Genomic DNA, 15,247 nt, shown 5'->3' on the forward strand with positions numbered 1-15,247 from the left:
TCTAAGGATAATCTAGTTAATGCAGTAACCTTGAAGTTATTCATCCTTCTGAGAAAGGCTGCTCTCAGTGAGCTCAGGCAGAAAAAGATGTGAATGCTGCCTTTCCAAAATTCCTTTCTTTAAACTGCATCTATGATGCAAAGCAGCACGTACCCTCACTAACGCAGTGGTGCTAATAAGCCACCGACTGACTCGGTACCACATGGCACCTGCCTCTGTACCATGGTCTCTCTGTTGTAAGGAGCCACTCACGACTCCCCCCAGACAGGACCTGATGCAGTGAGCCCCTCAGTGCCCTGCCGTAAGAACACAGACTTACCAGTTTCTGTAGCAATGTGCCCACCCTTGCAGCAACACATCCTCATTTTTCCTTCCTATCTGCTGATGCATGGTGGACTACACAAGATTTTAATGAGAATAAATGAGGTCCTGTTTGTCCTTCAAAAATCAGTCAGTAGCCTGTGCCTGCAGTCTTATGTGAAAAAGGGAACGCTGAAACATACCTGAAACTCTTTCTTGTTCCAGCTGCTTTGTGTAGATATTAAATATCTGTTCTTGAACTTTGCAAACAGATCTCTTGATTTTTTCCCTTCGGGTCACCATGTAAGTGAGATTACGCACCTAGAATACATCAAGTTGATGAGTTGCACAGCAACTGCATTTCTGTGATGTTGTCAATCTGTACTCTTAATTCAGTTTAAGTACTATACACCATTTAAACACATTAGTAATGTATTTAAATTTAACATTCTTAACACACTTCTTGGAAGAGTCTTAAACACCATTTAATTGACAGATTATTCCATCAGATTTGGGAAGGGCACAGCACAGAAGTAATGTCTATAAATGTTTGAAACATATATATATATAAATATAGATATGTGTGTGTATAGGTATAGGAAATCTAGAGGAATTCTGGAAGTGCTTAAATCTACTCAGTATTAAATAGCCTAGCACCATTTGCTGCTTATTGTTTGAGACACAACAGAAAATTATATTTAATAGTGTGAAAATGTGCAGAGCTATTCCCCTGTACCAGTCTTTCTGATGCCACTGCAGTACGACTGATCAAAATGTAGGCAGGCTGGTCTACTGCTGCCATGGCACAATGGAGGTGGCAGGGACTGGGAACACTAACAAAAGAATTATTTTTACTGTCTCAGGTTTTCTTAAACAAAAACTCCATCTCTGCCCTTAAACTGTGACTGTCTAATCGAGACCACAGCTGTGTAAGCTTCACAACCACCACTCTCCAGAGCTCAGAAGCAAGTTCTTCCCCAGAGGAGGGGACGGCTGAGCAGTGGAGGTGGGTGCTCCAAGGCTCTGTGCTCAGTTGGGTGCAGCTGCAGGCTCCCGCCCTGTAGGCTGCTCCTGCTGCCAGGAAGGAGGAGACGTGTGATGGGTTTTGCCAAGGCCCTGCTCTACATAAGGCTTCCAGTGCTTCCAAGGAGCTCTCATTACTCTGTGGACTGGCATCGGAAGAGATACGTCCCACCTGGTACCCCTCCTGATCCAGTCCTTGGCCTTGTCTGACCCAAGCTGTGCAACAAGTACATCACGTCCACAGAAGTACTTGTTCCATCAGGGGTACTGGATGACAGATTTTGAAATCTGTTTCTAGATGGCTGACTGTCCTGGTTCAGCTAGGATAGAGTTAGGTATCCCCAGCAGAGAGAGAGAGGGGGAAGGGATCTCCAGCCGGGTTATTCATACCATGCTGGCGTCAGGTCCAGGGGCGGAACCTTTTCACCCTGCTCTTTGGCGGGCTCAGGGGCGGGAACCTTTTTTTGTAACCATTTAGCGGTATTTCTCTGTATATCGTTTGTCTTGTTCACTGTTATTGCTGTTTATTGTTGTTATCATTGCCACTGTTGTTGTTCAGATTGTTCTATCGCTCTGTTGTATTAAATTTCTTCTTATTTCAGCCCGGGGTCTGTGCTTAACTGCCAGCCCGACCAGCTGCGGGTGGGGTAGGGGCAATGGCAACGTGCTCTCCGGTCCCGGCACGGCTTAAACCTGCACGTTCTTTATTGGCGCCCAACGTGGGGCACGAAATAAGAATAAAAAGGGACAGACCCTGACCAGAGTGTGATAGAGCAATCTGTTGGGTGTAATTTTTTTGTTTGTATTTGTTTGGTAAGAAAACATTTGCGATGCTGGCCCACTTGTTTGTGTGGTGGGGCTGGATTACTCCTTATATCCAGTTTATGATCCCTGTGGTGGTGTTTGTTATCGGTGGAAAATGTATAAAGGGTCTTATGTTGTTATACGGGCTATTGAACACTTATGCTGCCTTTGTATCGCTGTGCGGGGGGGGCGGGGGCCAGTACCTGTTTGCCGTTTGGGCTTTTGTTAGGGGTCTCACCCCCTCTATGGGTGAGCCAGGGGAAGAGATCCCTCTCAGCTTTGGGGAGGTTCAGTTATTCTTGGAGCCTGCAGGGCAGTGTGATTGTGGCCCGGTGCCTTCTGAATGTCTGCCTGATTTCGGTTTTGGCCATATGGTATTTCTCTAACAATAGCAGTGCCCGGAAACCTGCCCCGAGGTCAGATAATAGTGAGTGGCAAGGGGTGTGGGAAAAGATGGGCAAAGGCCTGAGTCAGTGGGCACCTCCAATGCTTTGGAACTTCACTCCTGAGCAAATGCAGAGCCCTGAGAAGCTGATGGAGTGCTTACAAAGGGTGTGTTACCAAACTGGCAAAACCCAGGAGACACAAATCGCTGCAATGTGTTGGGAACTTGCCCATGCCTACCGTGTCCTCTTTAATATCACCCACTGCCCTCAAGGGGAAGAAAAGGCCACACAAACAATATCTGAACCGGGGGCACAGGCAGAGCCAGTCTCAGTCGCCTCCACCAGCACAGCGACTGAGCCAGGCAGTGCCAGTGTCAGTTGCCCCGATACAGAAAACAAAATATACCAGAAAATCAGTTTGCAGAATGAGGGATGGGGATGAGCCAGGCCCAGCATGGGAACAGGAGGAAGGACCAGAGGTGACTGTCCGATCTCTGTCCCCGACTGAGCTGCGAGATATGCGGAGAGATTTCGGCCGCTTGGGAGGTGAGCAGATTTGCACCTGGCTGCTCCGATGCTGGGACAATGGAGCCAGTGCTTTTGAGATGGAGGGGAGAGAGGCCAAGCAGCTGGGATCTTTGGCCAAGGATGCTGGCACTGATAGGGAAATAGGGAAACAGATTCAACCCCTCAGCCTTTGGAAGCGACTCCTGCTCAGTGTAAGGGAGAGGCACCCCTACAAGGTGATATCCCATGTCAGCTAGGCAAATGGACCAGCACTGAGAAAGGCATCCAGAACCTCAGGGAACTGGCTGTGTTTGAGATGATCTATGGTGATCTGAATGATGAGCAGTCACCCATGGACCCAGATCAGGCCTCTTGCACACACCTGATGTGGCCAAAGTTCCTGAAGAGCGCACCAGAAGCACACTCGAAAGCACTGGCAATAGTGTCCTGGTGGACAGACACCCACACTCTGACAGTGGATGGAGTGGTTGGCAAGCTCCGGCAATATGTGGGAAATCTCCCTTCATCTCAGCATTCCTGGGTCTCAGCTGTGGAGGAACTGTCTCAGAGGGTCCAGAAAGTGGAAGAGGACATGTCCTACTTTCCACTTGCACGGGCTGATGTCTCAGCCATTAGAAGTAAACGTTTCCCCACCCAAGAGAAAGGCAGCAGAAGGTACACACCACGAGGCACCCTGTGGTTTTTCCTCTGCGACCATGGAGAAAACATGAGGAGGTGGGATGGACAGCCCACTGCCGCCCTAGCTGCACGAGTAGAGCAGCTGAAAGGGAAGAGCATCACAAAAGGGGAGTCCTCCAAGAAGAGCGCAGCTCCAGTGTCCAGTCAGAAATCCCCCAGGCAGAACAGAATGGTGAACGTTATGTCTGACCCTCTTGAGGGGACCAGTAAATCATTCTTGCAAGAAGTGAGTGATGATGAGCAGGATTAGAGGGGCCCTGCCTCCAGCCAGGTGGAGGAAAGGGATAATCGGATTTACTGGACAGTGGATCCGATGGCCTGGCACGTCAGACCCACAAGAGTATAAGGCTTTGGTGGACACTGGCGCACAGTGCACCCTGATGCCATCGAGCTACAGTGGGGTTGAATCCATCTGCATCTCTGGAGTTAACAGGGGGATCCCAACAGCTGACCATACTGGAAGCTGAAGTGAGCCTGACTGGGAGGGACTGGCATAAGCACCCCATTGTGACTGGCCCAGATGCCCCGTGCATCCTAGGCATAGACTACCTCAGGAGAGGGTACTTCCAAGACCCAAAAGGGTACCGGTGGGCTTTTGGTGTAGCTGCCCTGGAGGAGGTTGAACAGTTGTCCACCTTACCCGGCCTCTCAGAGGATCCCTCAGTGGTGGGGCGGCTTAAGGTTGAGGAGCAGCGAGTGCCGATTGCTACCAGAACGGTGCACCACCGGCAGTACCGCACCAACCGGGATTCCCTGGTCCCCATCCATCAGCTGATCCGCCAACTAGAAAGCTGGAAGGTGATCAGCAAAACTCACTCACCCTTCAACAGTCCTATACGGCCAGTGAGAAAGCCTGATGGTGAATGGAGGCTAACTGTGGACTACCGTGGCCTGAATGAAGTTACGCCAGCGATGAGTGCTGCAGTGCCGGACATGCTGGAGCTCCAGTATGAACTGGAGTCGAAGGCAGCCAAGTGGTACGCCACGATTGACATTGCTAACGCGTTCTTCTCCATTCCGATAGCGCCAGAGTGCAGGCCACAGTTTGCGTTCACTTGGAGAGGCATCCAGTACACCTGGAATCGATTGCCCCAGGGGTGGAACCACAGCTCCACCATTTGCCATGGACTGGTCCATACTGCACTGGAGAAAGGTGGGGCCCCAGAACACCTGCAGTACATTGATGACATCATTTGTATGGGGGAGCACAGCCGAGGTCTTTGAGAAAGGGAAGAAAATCATTGAGATCCTCCTGAAGGCCGGCTTTGCCATTAAGCAAAAGAAAGTTAAGGGGCCTGCAAGGGAAATTCAATTCCTAGGGATAAAATGGCAAGATGGGCGTCGCCACATCCCAGTGGAGGTGATAAACAAGATAACAGCCATGGCCCCACCAACCTCTAAAAAGGAGACTCAGTCTTTCCTGGGCGCTGTGGGGTTCTGGAGGATGCACATCCCCAACTACAGCCTGATTGCGAGCCCTCTCTACCATGTAACCCGCAAGAAGAACGATTTTGAATGGGGCCCCGAGCAACAACAATCCTTTGAACAAATTAAGCGGGAGATTGCCCAAGCAGTAGCCCTCAGGCCAGTCCGGGAAGGGCAGGAGGTTAAGAACATGCTCTACACCGCAGCCGGGGAGAATGGCCCTACCTGGAGCCTCTGGCAGAGAGCACCTGGGGAGACCCGAGGCCGACCTCTAGGCTTTTGGAGCTGGGGATACAAAGGCTCTGAAGCTAATTACACACCAACTGAGAAGGAGATACTGGCAGCGTACGAAGGAGTTCGGGCTGCCTCAGAAGTGGTCGGCACTGAAACACAGCAACTCCTGGCACCCCGACTGCCGGTGCTGGGGTGGATGTTCAAAGGAAAGGCCTCCTCCACACATCATGCAACCGATGCCACATGGAGTAAATGCGTTGCGTTGATAACACAACGGGCTCGAATGGGGAACCCCAGCCGCCCAGGGATACTAGAGGTGATTACGAACTGGCCAGAGAGCAAAGATTCCGGGATGTCACCAGAACAGGAGGTGACACGTGCTAAGGAGGCCCCACCATATAACGAGCTGCCGGATGAGGAGAAGCGATATGCCCTGTTCACTGATGGGTCTTGTCGTATTGTGGGAAAACATCGACGGTGGAAGGCTGCTGTATGGAGTCCGCACGACGGGTCAATGAAGCTGCTGAGGGACAGGGTGAATAGAGGCAGTTTGCAGAGGTGAAAGCCGTTCAGCTGGCTTTGGATATTGCTGAATGGGAAAAGTGGCCAAGGCTCTACCTCTACACCGACTCGTGGGCAGTGGCGAATACCCTGTGGAAATGGCTGCAGCAATGGAAGCAGAACAATGGAAATGGCAACGTAAGGGTAAAACCATCTGGGCTGCTGAAGTATGGCAGGACATTGCAGCCTGTGTGGAAAACCTCGTTGTGAAGGTGCGCCATGTGGATGCCCATGTACCCAAGAGTCGGGCCACTGATGAACATCGACACAACCAGCAGGCAAACCAAGCTGCTAAGATTAGAGTGGCTCAGGTGGACTTGGACTGGCAGCGCAAAGGTGAACTGTTCATAGCCCGGTGGGCCCATGAGACCTCGGGCCACCAAGGTAGGGATGCAACATACAGGTGGGCTCAAGATCGAGGGGTGGACCTCACCATTGACACCATTGCAGAGATCATCCACGGATGTGAGATGTGTGCCACAATCAAACATGCCAAGCGGGTGAAGCCCCAGAGAAATGGAGAGCGATGGCTGAAATACAGATATGGAGAGGCCTGGCAGATCGACTCCATCACACTGCCACAGACCCGCCACAGGAAGCGCCACGTGCTCACAATGGTGGAAGTAACCACTGGATGGTTGGAAGCTTACCCAGCACCCCACGCCACCGTCCGGAACACTATCCTGGGCCTTGAAACCCAAGTCCTGTGGCGACACGGCACCCCAGAGAGAATTGAGTCAGACAACGGGACCCACTTCTGAAACAACATCATAAGTGCCTGGGCAGAAGAACACGGCATCGAGTGGGTCTACCATATGCCCTACCACGCACCAGCCTCTGGGAAGATCGAGCGCTACAATGGACTGTTAAAAACCACACTGAAAGCACTGGGAGGTGGGACCTTCAAAGACTGGGACATGCATCTAGCAAAGGCCACCTGGCTGGTCAACACAAGAGGATCTGCCAGTCGAGCTGGCCCGGCTCAGTCAAAACCTCCACGTTCTGTGGATGGGGATAAAGTCCCTGTGGTGCGCATGAGGAATACATTGGGAAAAATGGTCTGGTTTAGTCCGGCGCCAGGCAAAGGTAAAGGCAAACCCATCCACGGGATTGCTTTTGCCCAAGGACCTGGGTGCACCTGGTGGGTGATGCAGGACAATGGAGAGGTCCGATGCGTACCACAGGGGGACTTGATTCTGGGTGAGAACATGCCGTAAATTATGCTGTGCCTTTGTAAATTATTACTTTGCTATTGTTAACTGCTAAATGGCAGCTGGACATGACGCAGATGGTATAGAATAAAGGGGTGGATTATGTCCTGGTTCAGCTAGGATAGGGTTAGGTATCCCCAGCAGAGAGAGAGAGGGGGAAGGGATCTCCAGCCGGGTTATTCATACCATGCTGGCGTCAGGTCCAGGGGCGGAACCTTTACACCCTGCTCTTTGGCGGGCTCGGGGGCAGGAACCTTTTTTCGTAACCAGCTAGCGGTATTTCTCTGTATATCGTTTGTCTTGTTCACTGTTATTGCTGTTTATTGTTGTTATCATTGCCACTGTTGTTCAGATTGTTCTATCGCTCTGTTGTATTAAATTTCTTCTTATTTCAGCCCGGGGTCTGTGCTTAACTGCCAGCCCGACCGGCTGCGGGTGGGGTAGGGGCAACGGCAACGTGCTCTCCGGTCCCGGCAGGGCTTAAACCTGCACACCGACACTGTCACTAATGTCATTCATAATCAAGTCTACCCAACTTGAAGAGGAGAAAAAAAATGTAGGCCCCATTTTTCACATTTTTTTTCATCCAAGTTACACTGGATGTACAATCAGTGGGAACAGAGTAGTAAAGTATTAAAAATATTACTAGAATGATTTACCCTGTTTTGACATCACACTTGAAAATAGAAAGGATACATACAGAACAATTTAAGATCCAGAGAACCTAGTGACAAACTCAACTTATTTAGCTGATCAAAGAGAAGATTAAAAGGAATCTTGAGCACGTAGAGCAGAAACAAGATACTAGGTAACAGCTCTCAGCTAGAGAAGGGTTGTGGGCTGGAAGTTAGAACTAGAAAAAAATGTCAGAAGAAAAACTACGATTCATGAGAAAATTAATTAGCCACCAGGATCCCTTATGAAGGATGCAGTAGGTACCCACGTGCCTGCTGTCCTGACATAAAGCCCAGACACTGTCCTGGAAGAGAGGCTCGAGTTCACCCACAGGTTACTGAGGCTGAGGTAAGACCTGAGCCGGGTTCCATACATGGCCTACGTGAGCCATATGCTGTAAGGACGTGAAAAACTATAATAATTTCAGTACTCTTTCTGGCTCTAACCTATCTTAAAGCTCCAATAGTTAACCCAAAAAGGAAGGAATTCAGGTCTTTACAGGATCAGATGTACTTAAGATACACCACCAAACTGATCCCATTGAACTGCAATTTAAATGTTCAAGCCCTGAGTGGAGTATCACGTGTCTCCCAAACCTCCTTCACGATAGCCCCGTGAAATGTCATCCTCCAATGCTGTGTCAAGGAAAAACAGATCTGCTGTGAATCAAGGTAAATTTCATCATCTTTTCCTTCTTCCGCAGCAGATGGAAAGCAGCAGAGAAAGCCCTGAAAGGCTAAAAATGCTCCAGCTGGGGGCTGCACTACAGGCCACAACCATCAGTGATAACCAGTCAAAAAGCACAGGCAGAGACACAACCACCCAGTATAAGGAGACTGGATACCACAAGGCAAGACCTGCTGGCCCTGTGAACCGACCCTCTATTTGAAAACAGAAAGTGGTGTGCTTGATAGGAATTTAGTGTTAACCGGGCGTGAAGGCGCAGCACAGAGTGCCCGCGCCCAAGGCAACAGCCAAGCGCGCAGCTTGGAAGCTCGGCTGACCAAGGCCAGGGGCCCTCGCACAAGGCCGGCAGCGCAGTGGCTTACCCGCTCGAGATCCTGCCGGAGGTGTGTGAAGAGCTGCAACCTTCTGAACAGAACATCCTGCTCCTGTTTAGCCAGATTGTCCTCTTCATCCTTCTTTGGGGTAATCAAAGGCTTATTGAAGTTGGCTTTTCTCTTCAGCTTCCAGTACTGGTAAAGGAATCCCACCGGCTCCTCAGGCAGCCGCTGTGCTTTAGCCACTTCCAGAGACTCCACAAACGTATAGAACTCATCCTCCAGCTGCTGAAGCTTTTGCTTGCGGAGGCTGACTCTGTGGGCTTCCTCCTGGGTTTGATCCATGCTGTGGAAAGGATCGATGTGGGCAGGAAGAGAGCTGTCCTGAATCCCATTGCCATTCTCCTGGCCCGGGATTTCACTGACAGGCTCGTCATCTACTTTCTTGGAGGAGCTGTGCTTGGGACAGTAGGACTTAAATTTCACCTCATCGTTCTCTGCCAGTATGGTCTTCATCTCCAAGCCACGGTCAAATGCACAGGTGACGTGAAAGGCTGTTCTGCAGTTCTTCACTGAACACTACGGAAATTAAATTAAAATTAATCAAATTGAAATTTAAGAAGCCACACTGCCTAAAACTATTTGAGCAGCCAGGACTGCTTTGGAAGGACAACCCTGAGACCGTGCTCTGTTTCTAGGCTGCCGATGCTTTCTTCCTCTCTTTTCATTAGGTTTACAGTTTAGTGCTTTTGGGCCAGGCAGCAATCAAGTGGCCCAGTGGGACAGGAGTGGTTAACCCCTCCCTCGCCCAATCACGCTGTTCAATAAGCAGCAAAGACACCAGGGGAGTATTCTTACCCTCACTGGAGCCACTTGTGTAAGGCTGCGTCACACAAAGGAAAACGTTCCCCCTTCGGCTGTGCCAGCATGAGAGAGAGGGAAAAACACCTCGCTGGCTCCAGGCCAGTCTGATGCTTTTAATTAAAAGTCGTTCCCAGTACCTGGACCCATGCTACCCAAAAGGCCTCAACCAAGGGGGATGTTTTTTTCCTGTTACACAGATTTTAAAATGTCAAATCACTGTCAATCGGTACTTTACTGACTACAGCCTTTACTTCACCTGGGGGATAAGGAGAACAGGAAATCAAATTTTTTGTCATTTTTCTTCCCTCCCAGTGAACCCAGCCATCACGGTGTGATGGACACAAGTTCAGCTGATTTAGCACCTCATTTCAATTATATGCAACTTTCTCTAGCAAAATACTGTCAATAGCTATTGCCAGCCACAAACTGAAAGGTTTAAATATGTGTGTATATATATAGATATGTATATACACACACTCCCCCATATGCATTTGTAGCAACTCACACCTGTGCCTCCAGTGAAAAGAATTTAAAGTGAAAATGAACATTAGTGCTGTTAGCTAGGAAGAAACAAAACTATGCTTAAGCCAAGTCATCTGACCCTAAAGAGAAACACATCGCACTTAGGATGTTTGTCCAGTACTTTGTAAAGGAGCCAAATATCTTTCTCCTCTGGGTTTTCCTGCTCAGGTTGACTTACAGCAGCCAGATGGCGTATAAAGGTACAACAGAGTTTAAACTGCACAAGTTTCAAATGAAACTTCTTTAATAAAATCAGCATATAAAAGGAATTAAAAAATACCAAAGCATCTTTTGCCCTTTCCTCTCTTACTAACTGGGCACCTGTCCCAATAGTGCAGGAGAGTCCTTTAGCCACGGCTTCTAAGCTCATCATACTCAGCTCTTAGTGTGGCTAATGTTTTACTGGGAGAAGAGGGGAAAGCCTGTCTCACTGGAAGGAAAGCTGCTGAACCCGGGAGAATATGCAGTCTCAGTTTTCCCAGCTTATTGCAGCTGCTCTCTGCCCAGCTGCCGGCTTTCCTAATTGTTGTGCACATCTCGTAACATCTGTGGAGGATCGTGCGCTCTCTCAGTTCCTCCAGCTAATGCTACTTCCTTTCTATTGCAGTGCCTTTGTATAATGTTCTTCTCTGCTGTATAAAATCTCACAACACAAATCTAAATACTTCTCACTGCTAGCTTAAATGATACCAAGATTTACACAACTCCTATAAAATGTCAGGCAAAACTGTAATCTTTTTGTGTCTTCCCCATGATTTCAAACATAGAATTGCCTCAAGTGCCAGCCATCATGCCTGCCTGTCAACTGTACGTCACCAGAAGGGGACAGGTGGGATCAGAAGAAACACAGAAGGACACCTCCCTCTCCACCAACATCCATAAATACTCAAGTGCTCAACTTCACCTGCTGTAAGTTACCCCTCAGAAGAGCTCTGGAGAATGGACAAAACAGTTACAACTGTGTAACAGCAGCCAAGAGGAAGGGGACAGCTCTGCAAGGAGGTATTACAACGCAGATTTATGTGCTGTGGACAGATTTATTCTCTCTACTTAACATTGACTATTTCATACATTCCTTAAATGGAAACGGACTGATAGGTTTCACTGGAACTACTGCTGCATTGCCGGTTTACAACTTTTTCTGGCAACCTCATCAAATGACTCAGAGCAGAGGAAAAATGGAAATGGATAAAACCTAATTTCAAAAAAGTGTAGGACTTCAGAAATTTCTGTGTCTTAATGCTGCTCTTACCATCATGGATCCTGCAACATTAGGCTAGCCACAAAACAAAGAGCTCAACTTCTTATGAGACAGTAGTATCTTCCTGTCTCAAAGAGCTTTCTGAAGATCATTTTGAAGTAGATGAAGAATGTTACCAGAATATTATGCCACACTTCATTGTCTTTTTCTACACAATCACAACACTGCTCCAAGTGGGTCACCTGTCCTTGCCCTCATCATCTGTTCTCCAGTAAGGTAGATCAACGTTTTGTCTTGAGTCTCAGGAAACTGAGTATCTGCTCTTCCAAAAATCTGGGGCTTGGTAATGTGTTTTCTCAGTCTCTCTAGATTTTAAAATTGTGCTTAGAATTATTATTTAATATTTCTGAGTGATTTTCCACTGTAAAGGATCTGCAAGTGCTTTAGAGCTAACAACCAATATAAATAGGCACATGAAACCACCCTGCCCAGTCTGAAACACTCTGGTGCAAATCAATTCGGTTGTTTAACAGCGACCATTCACAGCCTACGGTGAGAAAGGCTGAATCCAAATCCAATTGAAACTGCAGAGAGAATTTCAGAAGTATGCAATGAGACAAACTGGCATTGGCCCAGGAATGTGAGTTGTTGGTATGAAACAAATGGCTTTATAGTGCTGGCTTTATATTTAATTATTTATTGCATACGGAAATCATTCTTTTTGGAACTACAAAGACTAGACATTTGTTTTGATTCTGCCCCGTCTTGCTGTTCCAGGCAGTCATCATTCCTGAGCTCAAGGGAGTACCAGAAGCAGAATGATAATGTGGCACTGCTTTTACAGCAGCGTGAGCTGGGAAACTCATACCCAGGTGGATTTTTTCCCCTTAGAAACACGGAGAACTCCAGAATCTACCCCCAACCACTGGGGGAAATGGGGCTCATTTCCTCAGCTTGTGGCTTGCTCAGATCTCAGGGCAGACCAAACAACCTGTTTCTTTCCTACTGCTCAAAAAGCCTAATATTAAATGATCAGATATTCTTCTCAGCAACTTAATAGCTGGACCAACAACAGAACAGTTACAGAATAAAGTTACAGCCAGAACAAGCCAATGTTAAGTAGTACTGAAAAAGAGAAATTCAAAGCTACAGCTAGCTTTACCATGAAAGTGAAGGTGTTCACTTCCAGTGACTTCTCTGAGAGCTGGACATGCTCAGGTTGTTACAGGAGATACGCAACTCCCCTTGAAATATCCAGTTTGTCTTACAAGTCACTGAAGAGGGACTAGCAGATAAGTTTCAGCACAGAAGCTTTCAGTTATCAGACTTCATTTTTGTATGTGGTACATCACAAAAATACAGGTTCTTTCCTCTACTCAACCACATCTTTTACACTGAAATGTGTATTAATAAACGTATCAACAAATCAGGACATCTTATAGAATGATCTGGCTATTATTATTGAAATTTTACTAGAAAGTAAGAGCACGCTAACATTCAAAAGCACTTTGTGTGCAATTAAGTCCATAGTAACAAACAGGAAATCAAAGTTTACTGAGGATACACATTTTGTATATCTACTAAACACTGACAAAACAAAACACACAGGTATCTGTGTGATTAAATTACCTGTATAGAAGCTCCAACTTTTTCATTACAAAGGCTGCACACCAATGCCCATCTACTGCTGGGAATGTGAGAAACCTTTGTAATGGGCTCCATTTTTTCTGGGCTTCCAATGCTCACCTGAGAGAAAAAAGGTTAAAAAACACAGAGTTACTATTACACCATGAATTGAAAAGAGAAACAATTTTATTGAATAGATCAGAGTAGTGTGGGTTGGAAAGGACCTTAAAGACCGCCTAGTTCCACCCCTTCCTGCCACAGGCATGGACACCTTCCACCAGACCAGGTTGCCCAAAGCCCCGTCCAACCTGGCCTGGAACACTGCCAGGGAGGGGGCAGCCACAGCTGCTCTGGGTAACTTGTTCCAGTGTTCCACCCTCACAGGAAAGAATTTCTTCCTTAGATCTAATCTAAATCTACCCTCTGTCAGTTACAAACTGTTACCTCTCGTCCTATCCCTTCACCCCCTGATGCAGAGTCCCTCCCCACCTTTCCTGTAGCCCCTTTCAGTACTGGGAGGCCGCTACAAGGTCTCCCCAGAGCCTTCTCTTCTCCAGGCTGAACACCCCCAACTCTCTCAGCCTGTCCTCACAGGGGGGTGCTCCAGCCCCCTGAGCATCTTCGTGGCCTCCTCTGGACCCGCTCGAGCAGTTCCATGTCCTCCTTCTGTTGGGGCCCCAGAGCTGGACACAGCACTGCAGGTGGGGTCTCACAAGAGTGGAGTAGAGGGGGAGAATCCCCTCCCTCGACCTGCTGGCCACACTGCTCTGGATGCACCCCAGGATGTGGTTGGCTTTCTGGGCTGCGAGTGCACATTGCTGGCTCACAGTCACTTTTCCATCCACAAATACCCCAAAGACCTTCGCAGGGCTGCTAACAGTGCACTCATGGCCCAGCCTGTATTTGTGCTTGGGATTGCCCTGACCTACGTTCAGGACCTTGCACCTGACCTTGTTGAACTTCATGAGGTTTGCACAGGCCCACCTCTCCAACCTGTCAAGGTCACATCAAATTCCTTGTGTGCATATGCCAAATTAGCATGTTCCAAGTTCCTCAGTTTATAAGGAACTAAAAACATCAAAATTTCTTTTTTAAAGTCAGTTCTTACTGCATGAACAAATCAGTTCCAAGGTGAATCCCTCCAATTTAAAATTATCATGCAGGCTGAATCTTCTGATTATGAGACCCCACGGGAATTCTCACTGTCACATCTAAACCTTCCTGATTCACCTTTAATGTGCTGCTTACAAAATAAAACAGTACTTTGTGTGCTTGTTAAATAAGCTTTGTCAGCAGCAGAGCCCTAATTTCTGAGGCCTAATTTTGGTTGACAAAGGTAATGTAATTACTTTCTTTACAGATGGTGCTTCATCCTGCTAGACTTTGCATCCAACTGAAAAATCTTTTCTACTGTCTCCCTAAGAAGTACCATACAGATGCTACACTCACTGTAGCAACACGCACTAGGCTGAACAGTGTTTTTGACCGTTTTCTTCTCTCCCATAATCACTGCAGCCCCAAACTCCCGGAGAACCAGCACCTACCTCTGGAATCCACAGAGCACAGCTAACGTGGACCCACTTGGTGCCGCTCCGGGTTGGTTTCATGGCGCCACCCTTCTTGGGACAGAGCAAACACTTGGGCTGAACACCGAGCGCACAGGTTCTGCACAGCCAGCTGCCTTCCGGCACCTTCAGGATCCCGTAACACGCCTGTATTCCCATTTACAGAAAAGGGAAAGAAAGCAAAGGAAGTAACATGCACTTCTGTTATATTTTAGCTGCTTACACATAGCCTCTCACAACTCCCAAAATGTTCTTTACAGAATTTCTAACACTACAGAAACATTAGCTTGTGGAGGATCTCAGGACTCTTTCATAAACTCAGCCAACCACATGACCCATTCATTCCCCAAAATGATCTTTCAGTGAAAGGAGCAGAAGTCATGACCAGCTGTTAGGCAAAAAACCTCTGCCCACTTCAATTGGGAAAAAGAAGAATGTGTTTGCCAGCCCAAAGAGCAAGAGGACTCCCGACAGACAGGCCTGCCAGCAGTGAGCTAGGATGAAGTTCAGTATCACAAAGACTGCAAGTAACAGGAACTGGACTGTATCCAAAAGGCTGAGACTTCTGGCAACTGACTAACTCAAGAAGCAAGAACCACAAACACAAACTCAAGAGCTCTGCTGTGCACTACTCAATGTTATT

The 15,247-nt window shown here is 47.9% G+C and overlaps 1 protein-coding gene across 5 annotated transcripts in view; it reads right to left on the reverse strand.

The window, feature by feature from the left end:
* Positions 1 to 15,247, reverse strand: part of JADE1 (jade family PHD finger 1) — a 52,429-nt gene that overhangs the window by 4,000 nt on the left and 33,182 nt on the right. For all 5 annotated transcript variants that reach the window (XM_074905098.1, XM_074905097.1, XM_074905095.1 and 2 more), the window contains 4 exons: positions 14,584 to 14,751; positions 13,043 to 13,159; positions 8,875 to 9,405; positions 504 to 621 (listed from right to left, as the gene is read on the reverse strand). In XM_074905098.1, the coding sequence (XP_074761199.1) occupies positions 504 to 621; positions 8,875 to 9,405; positions 13,043 to 13,159; positions 14,584 to 14,751 (934 nt within the window). The remainder of the gene's footprint in view (positions 1 to 503; positions 622 to 8,874; positions 9,406 to 13,042; positions 13,160 to 14,583; positions 14,752 to 15,247) is intronic.

Source organism: Athene noctua, chromosome 4 (assembly GCF_965140245.1).
Source record: "Athene noctua chromosome 4, bAthNoc1.hap1.1, whole genome shotgun sequence".
Taxonomy (NCBI): Eukaryota; Metazoa; Chordata; class Aves; order Strigiformes; family Strigidae; genus Athene; species Athene noctua.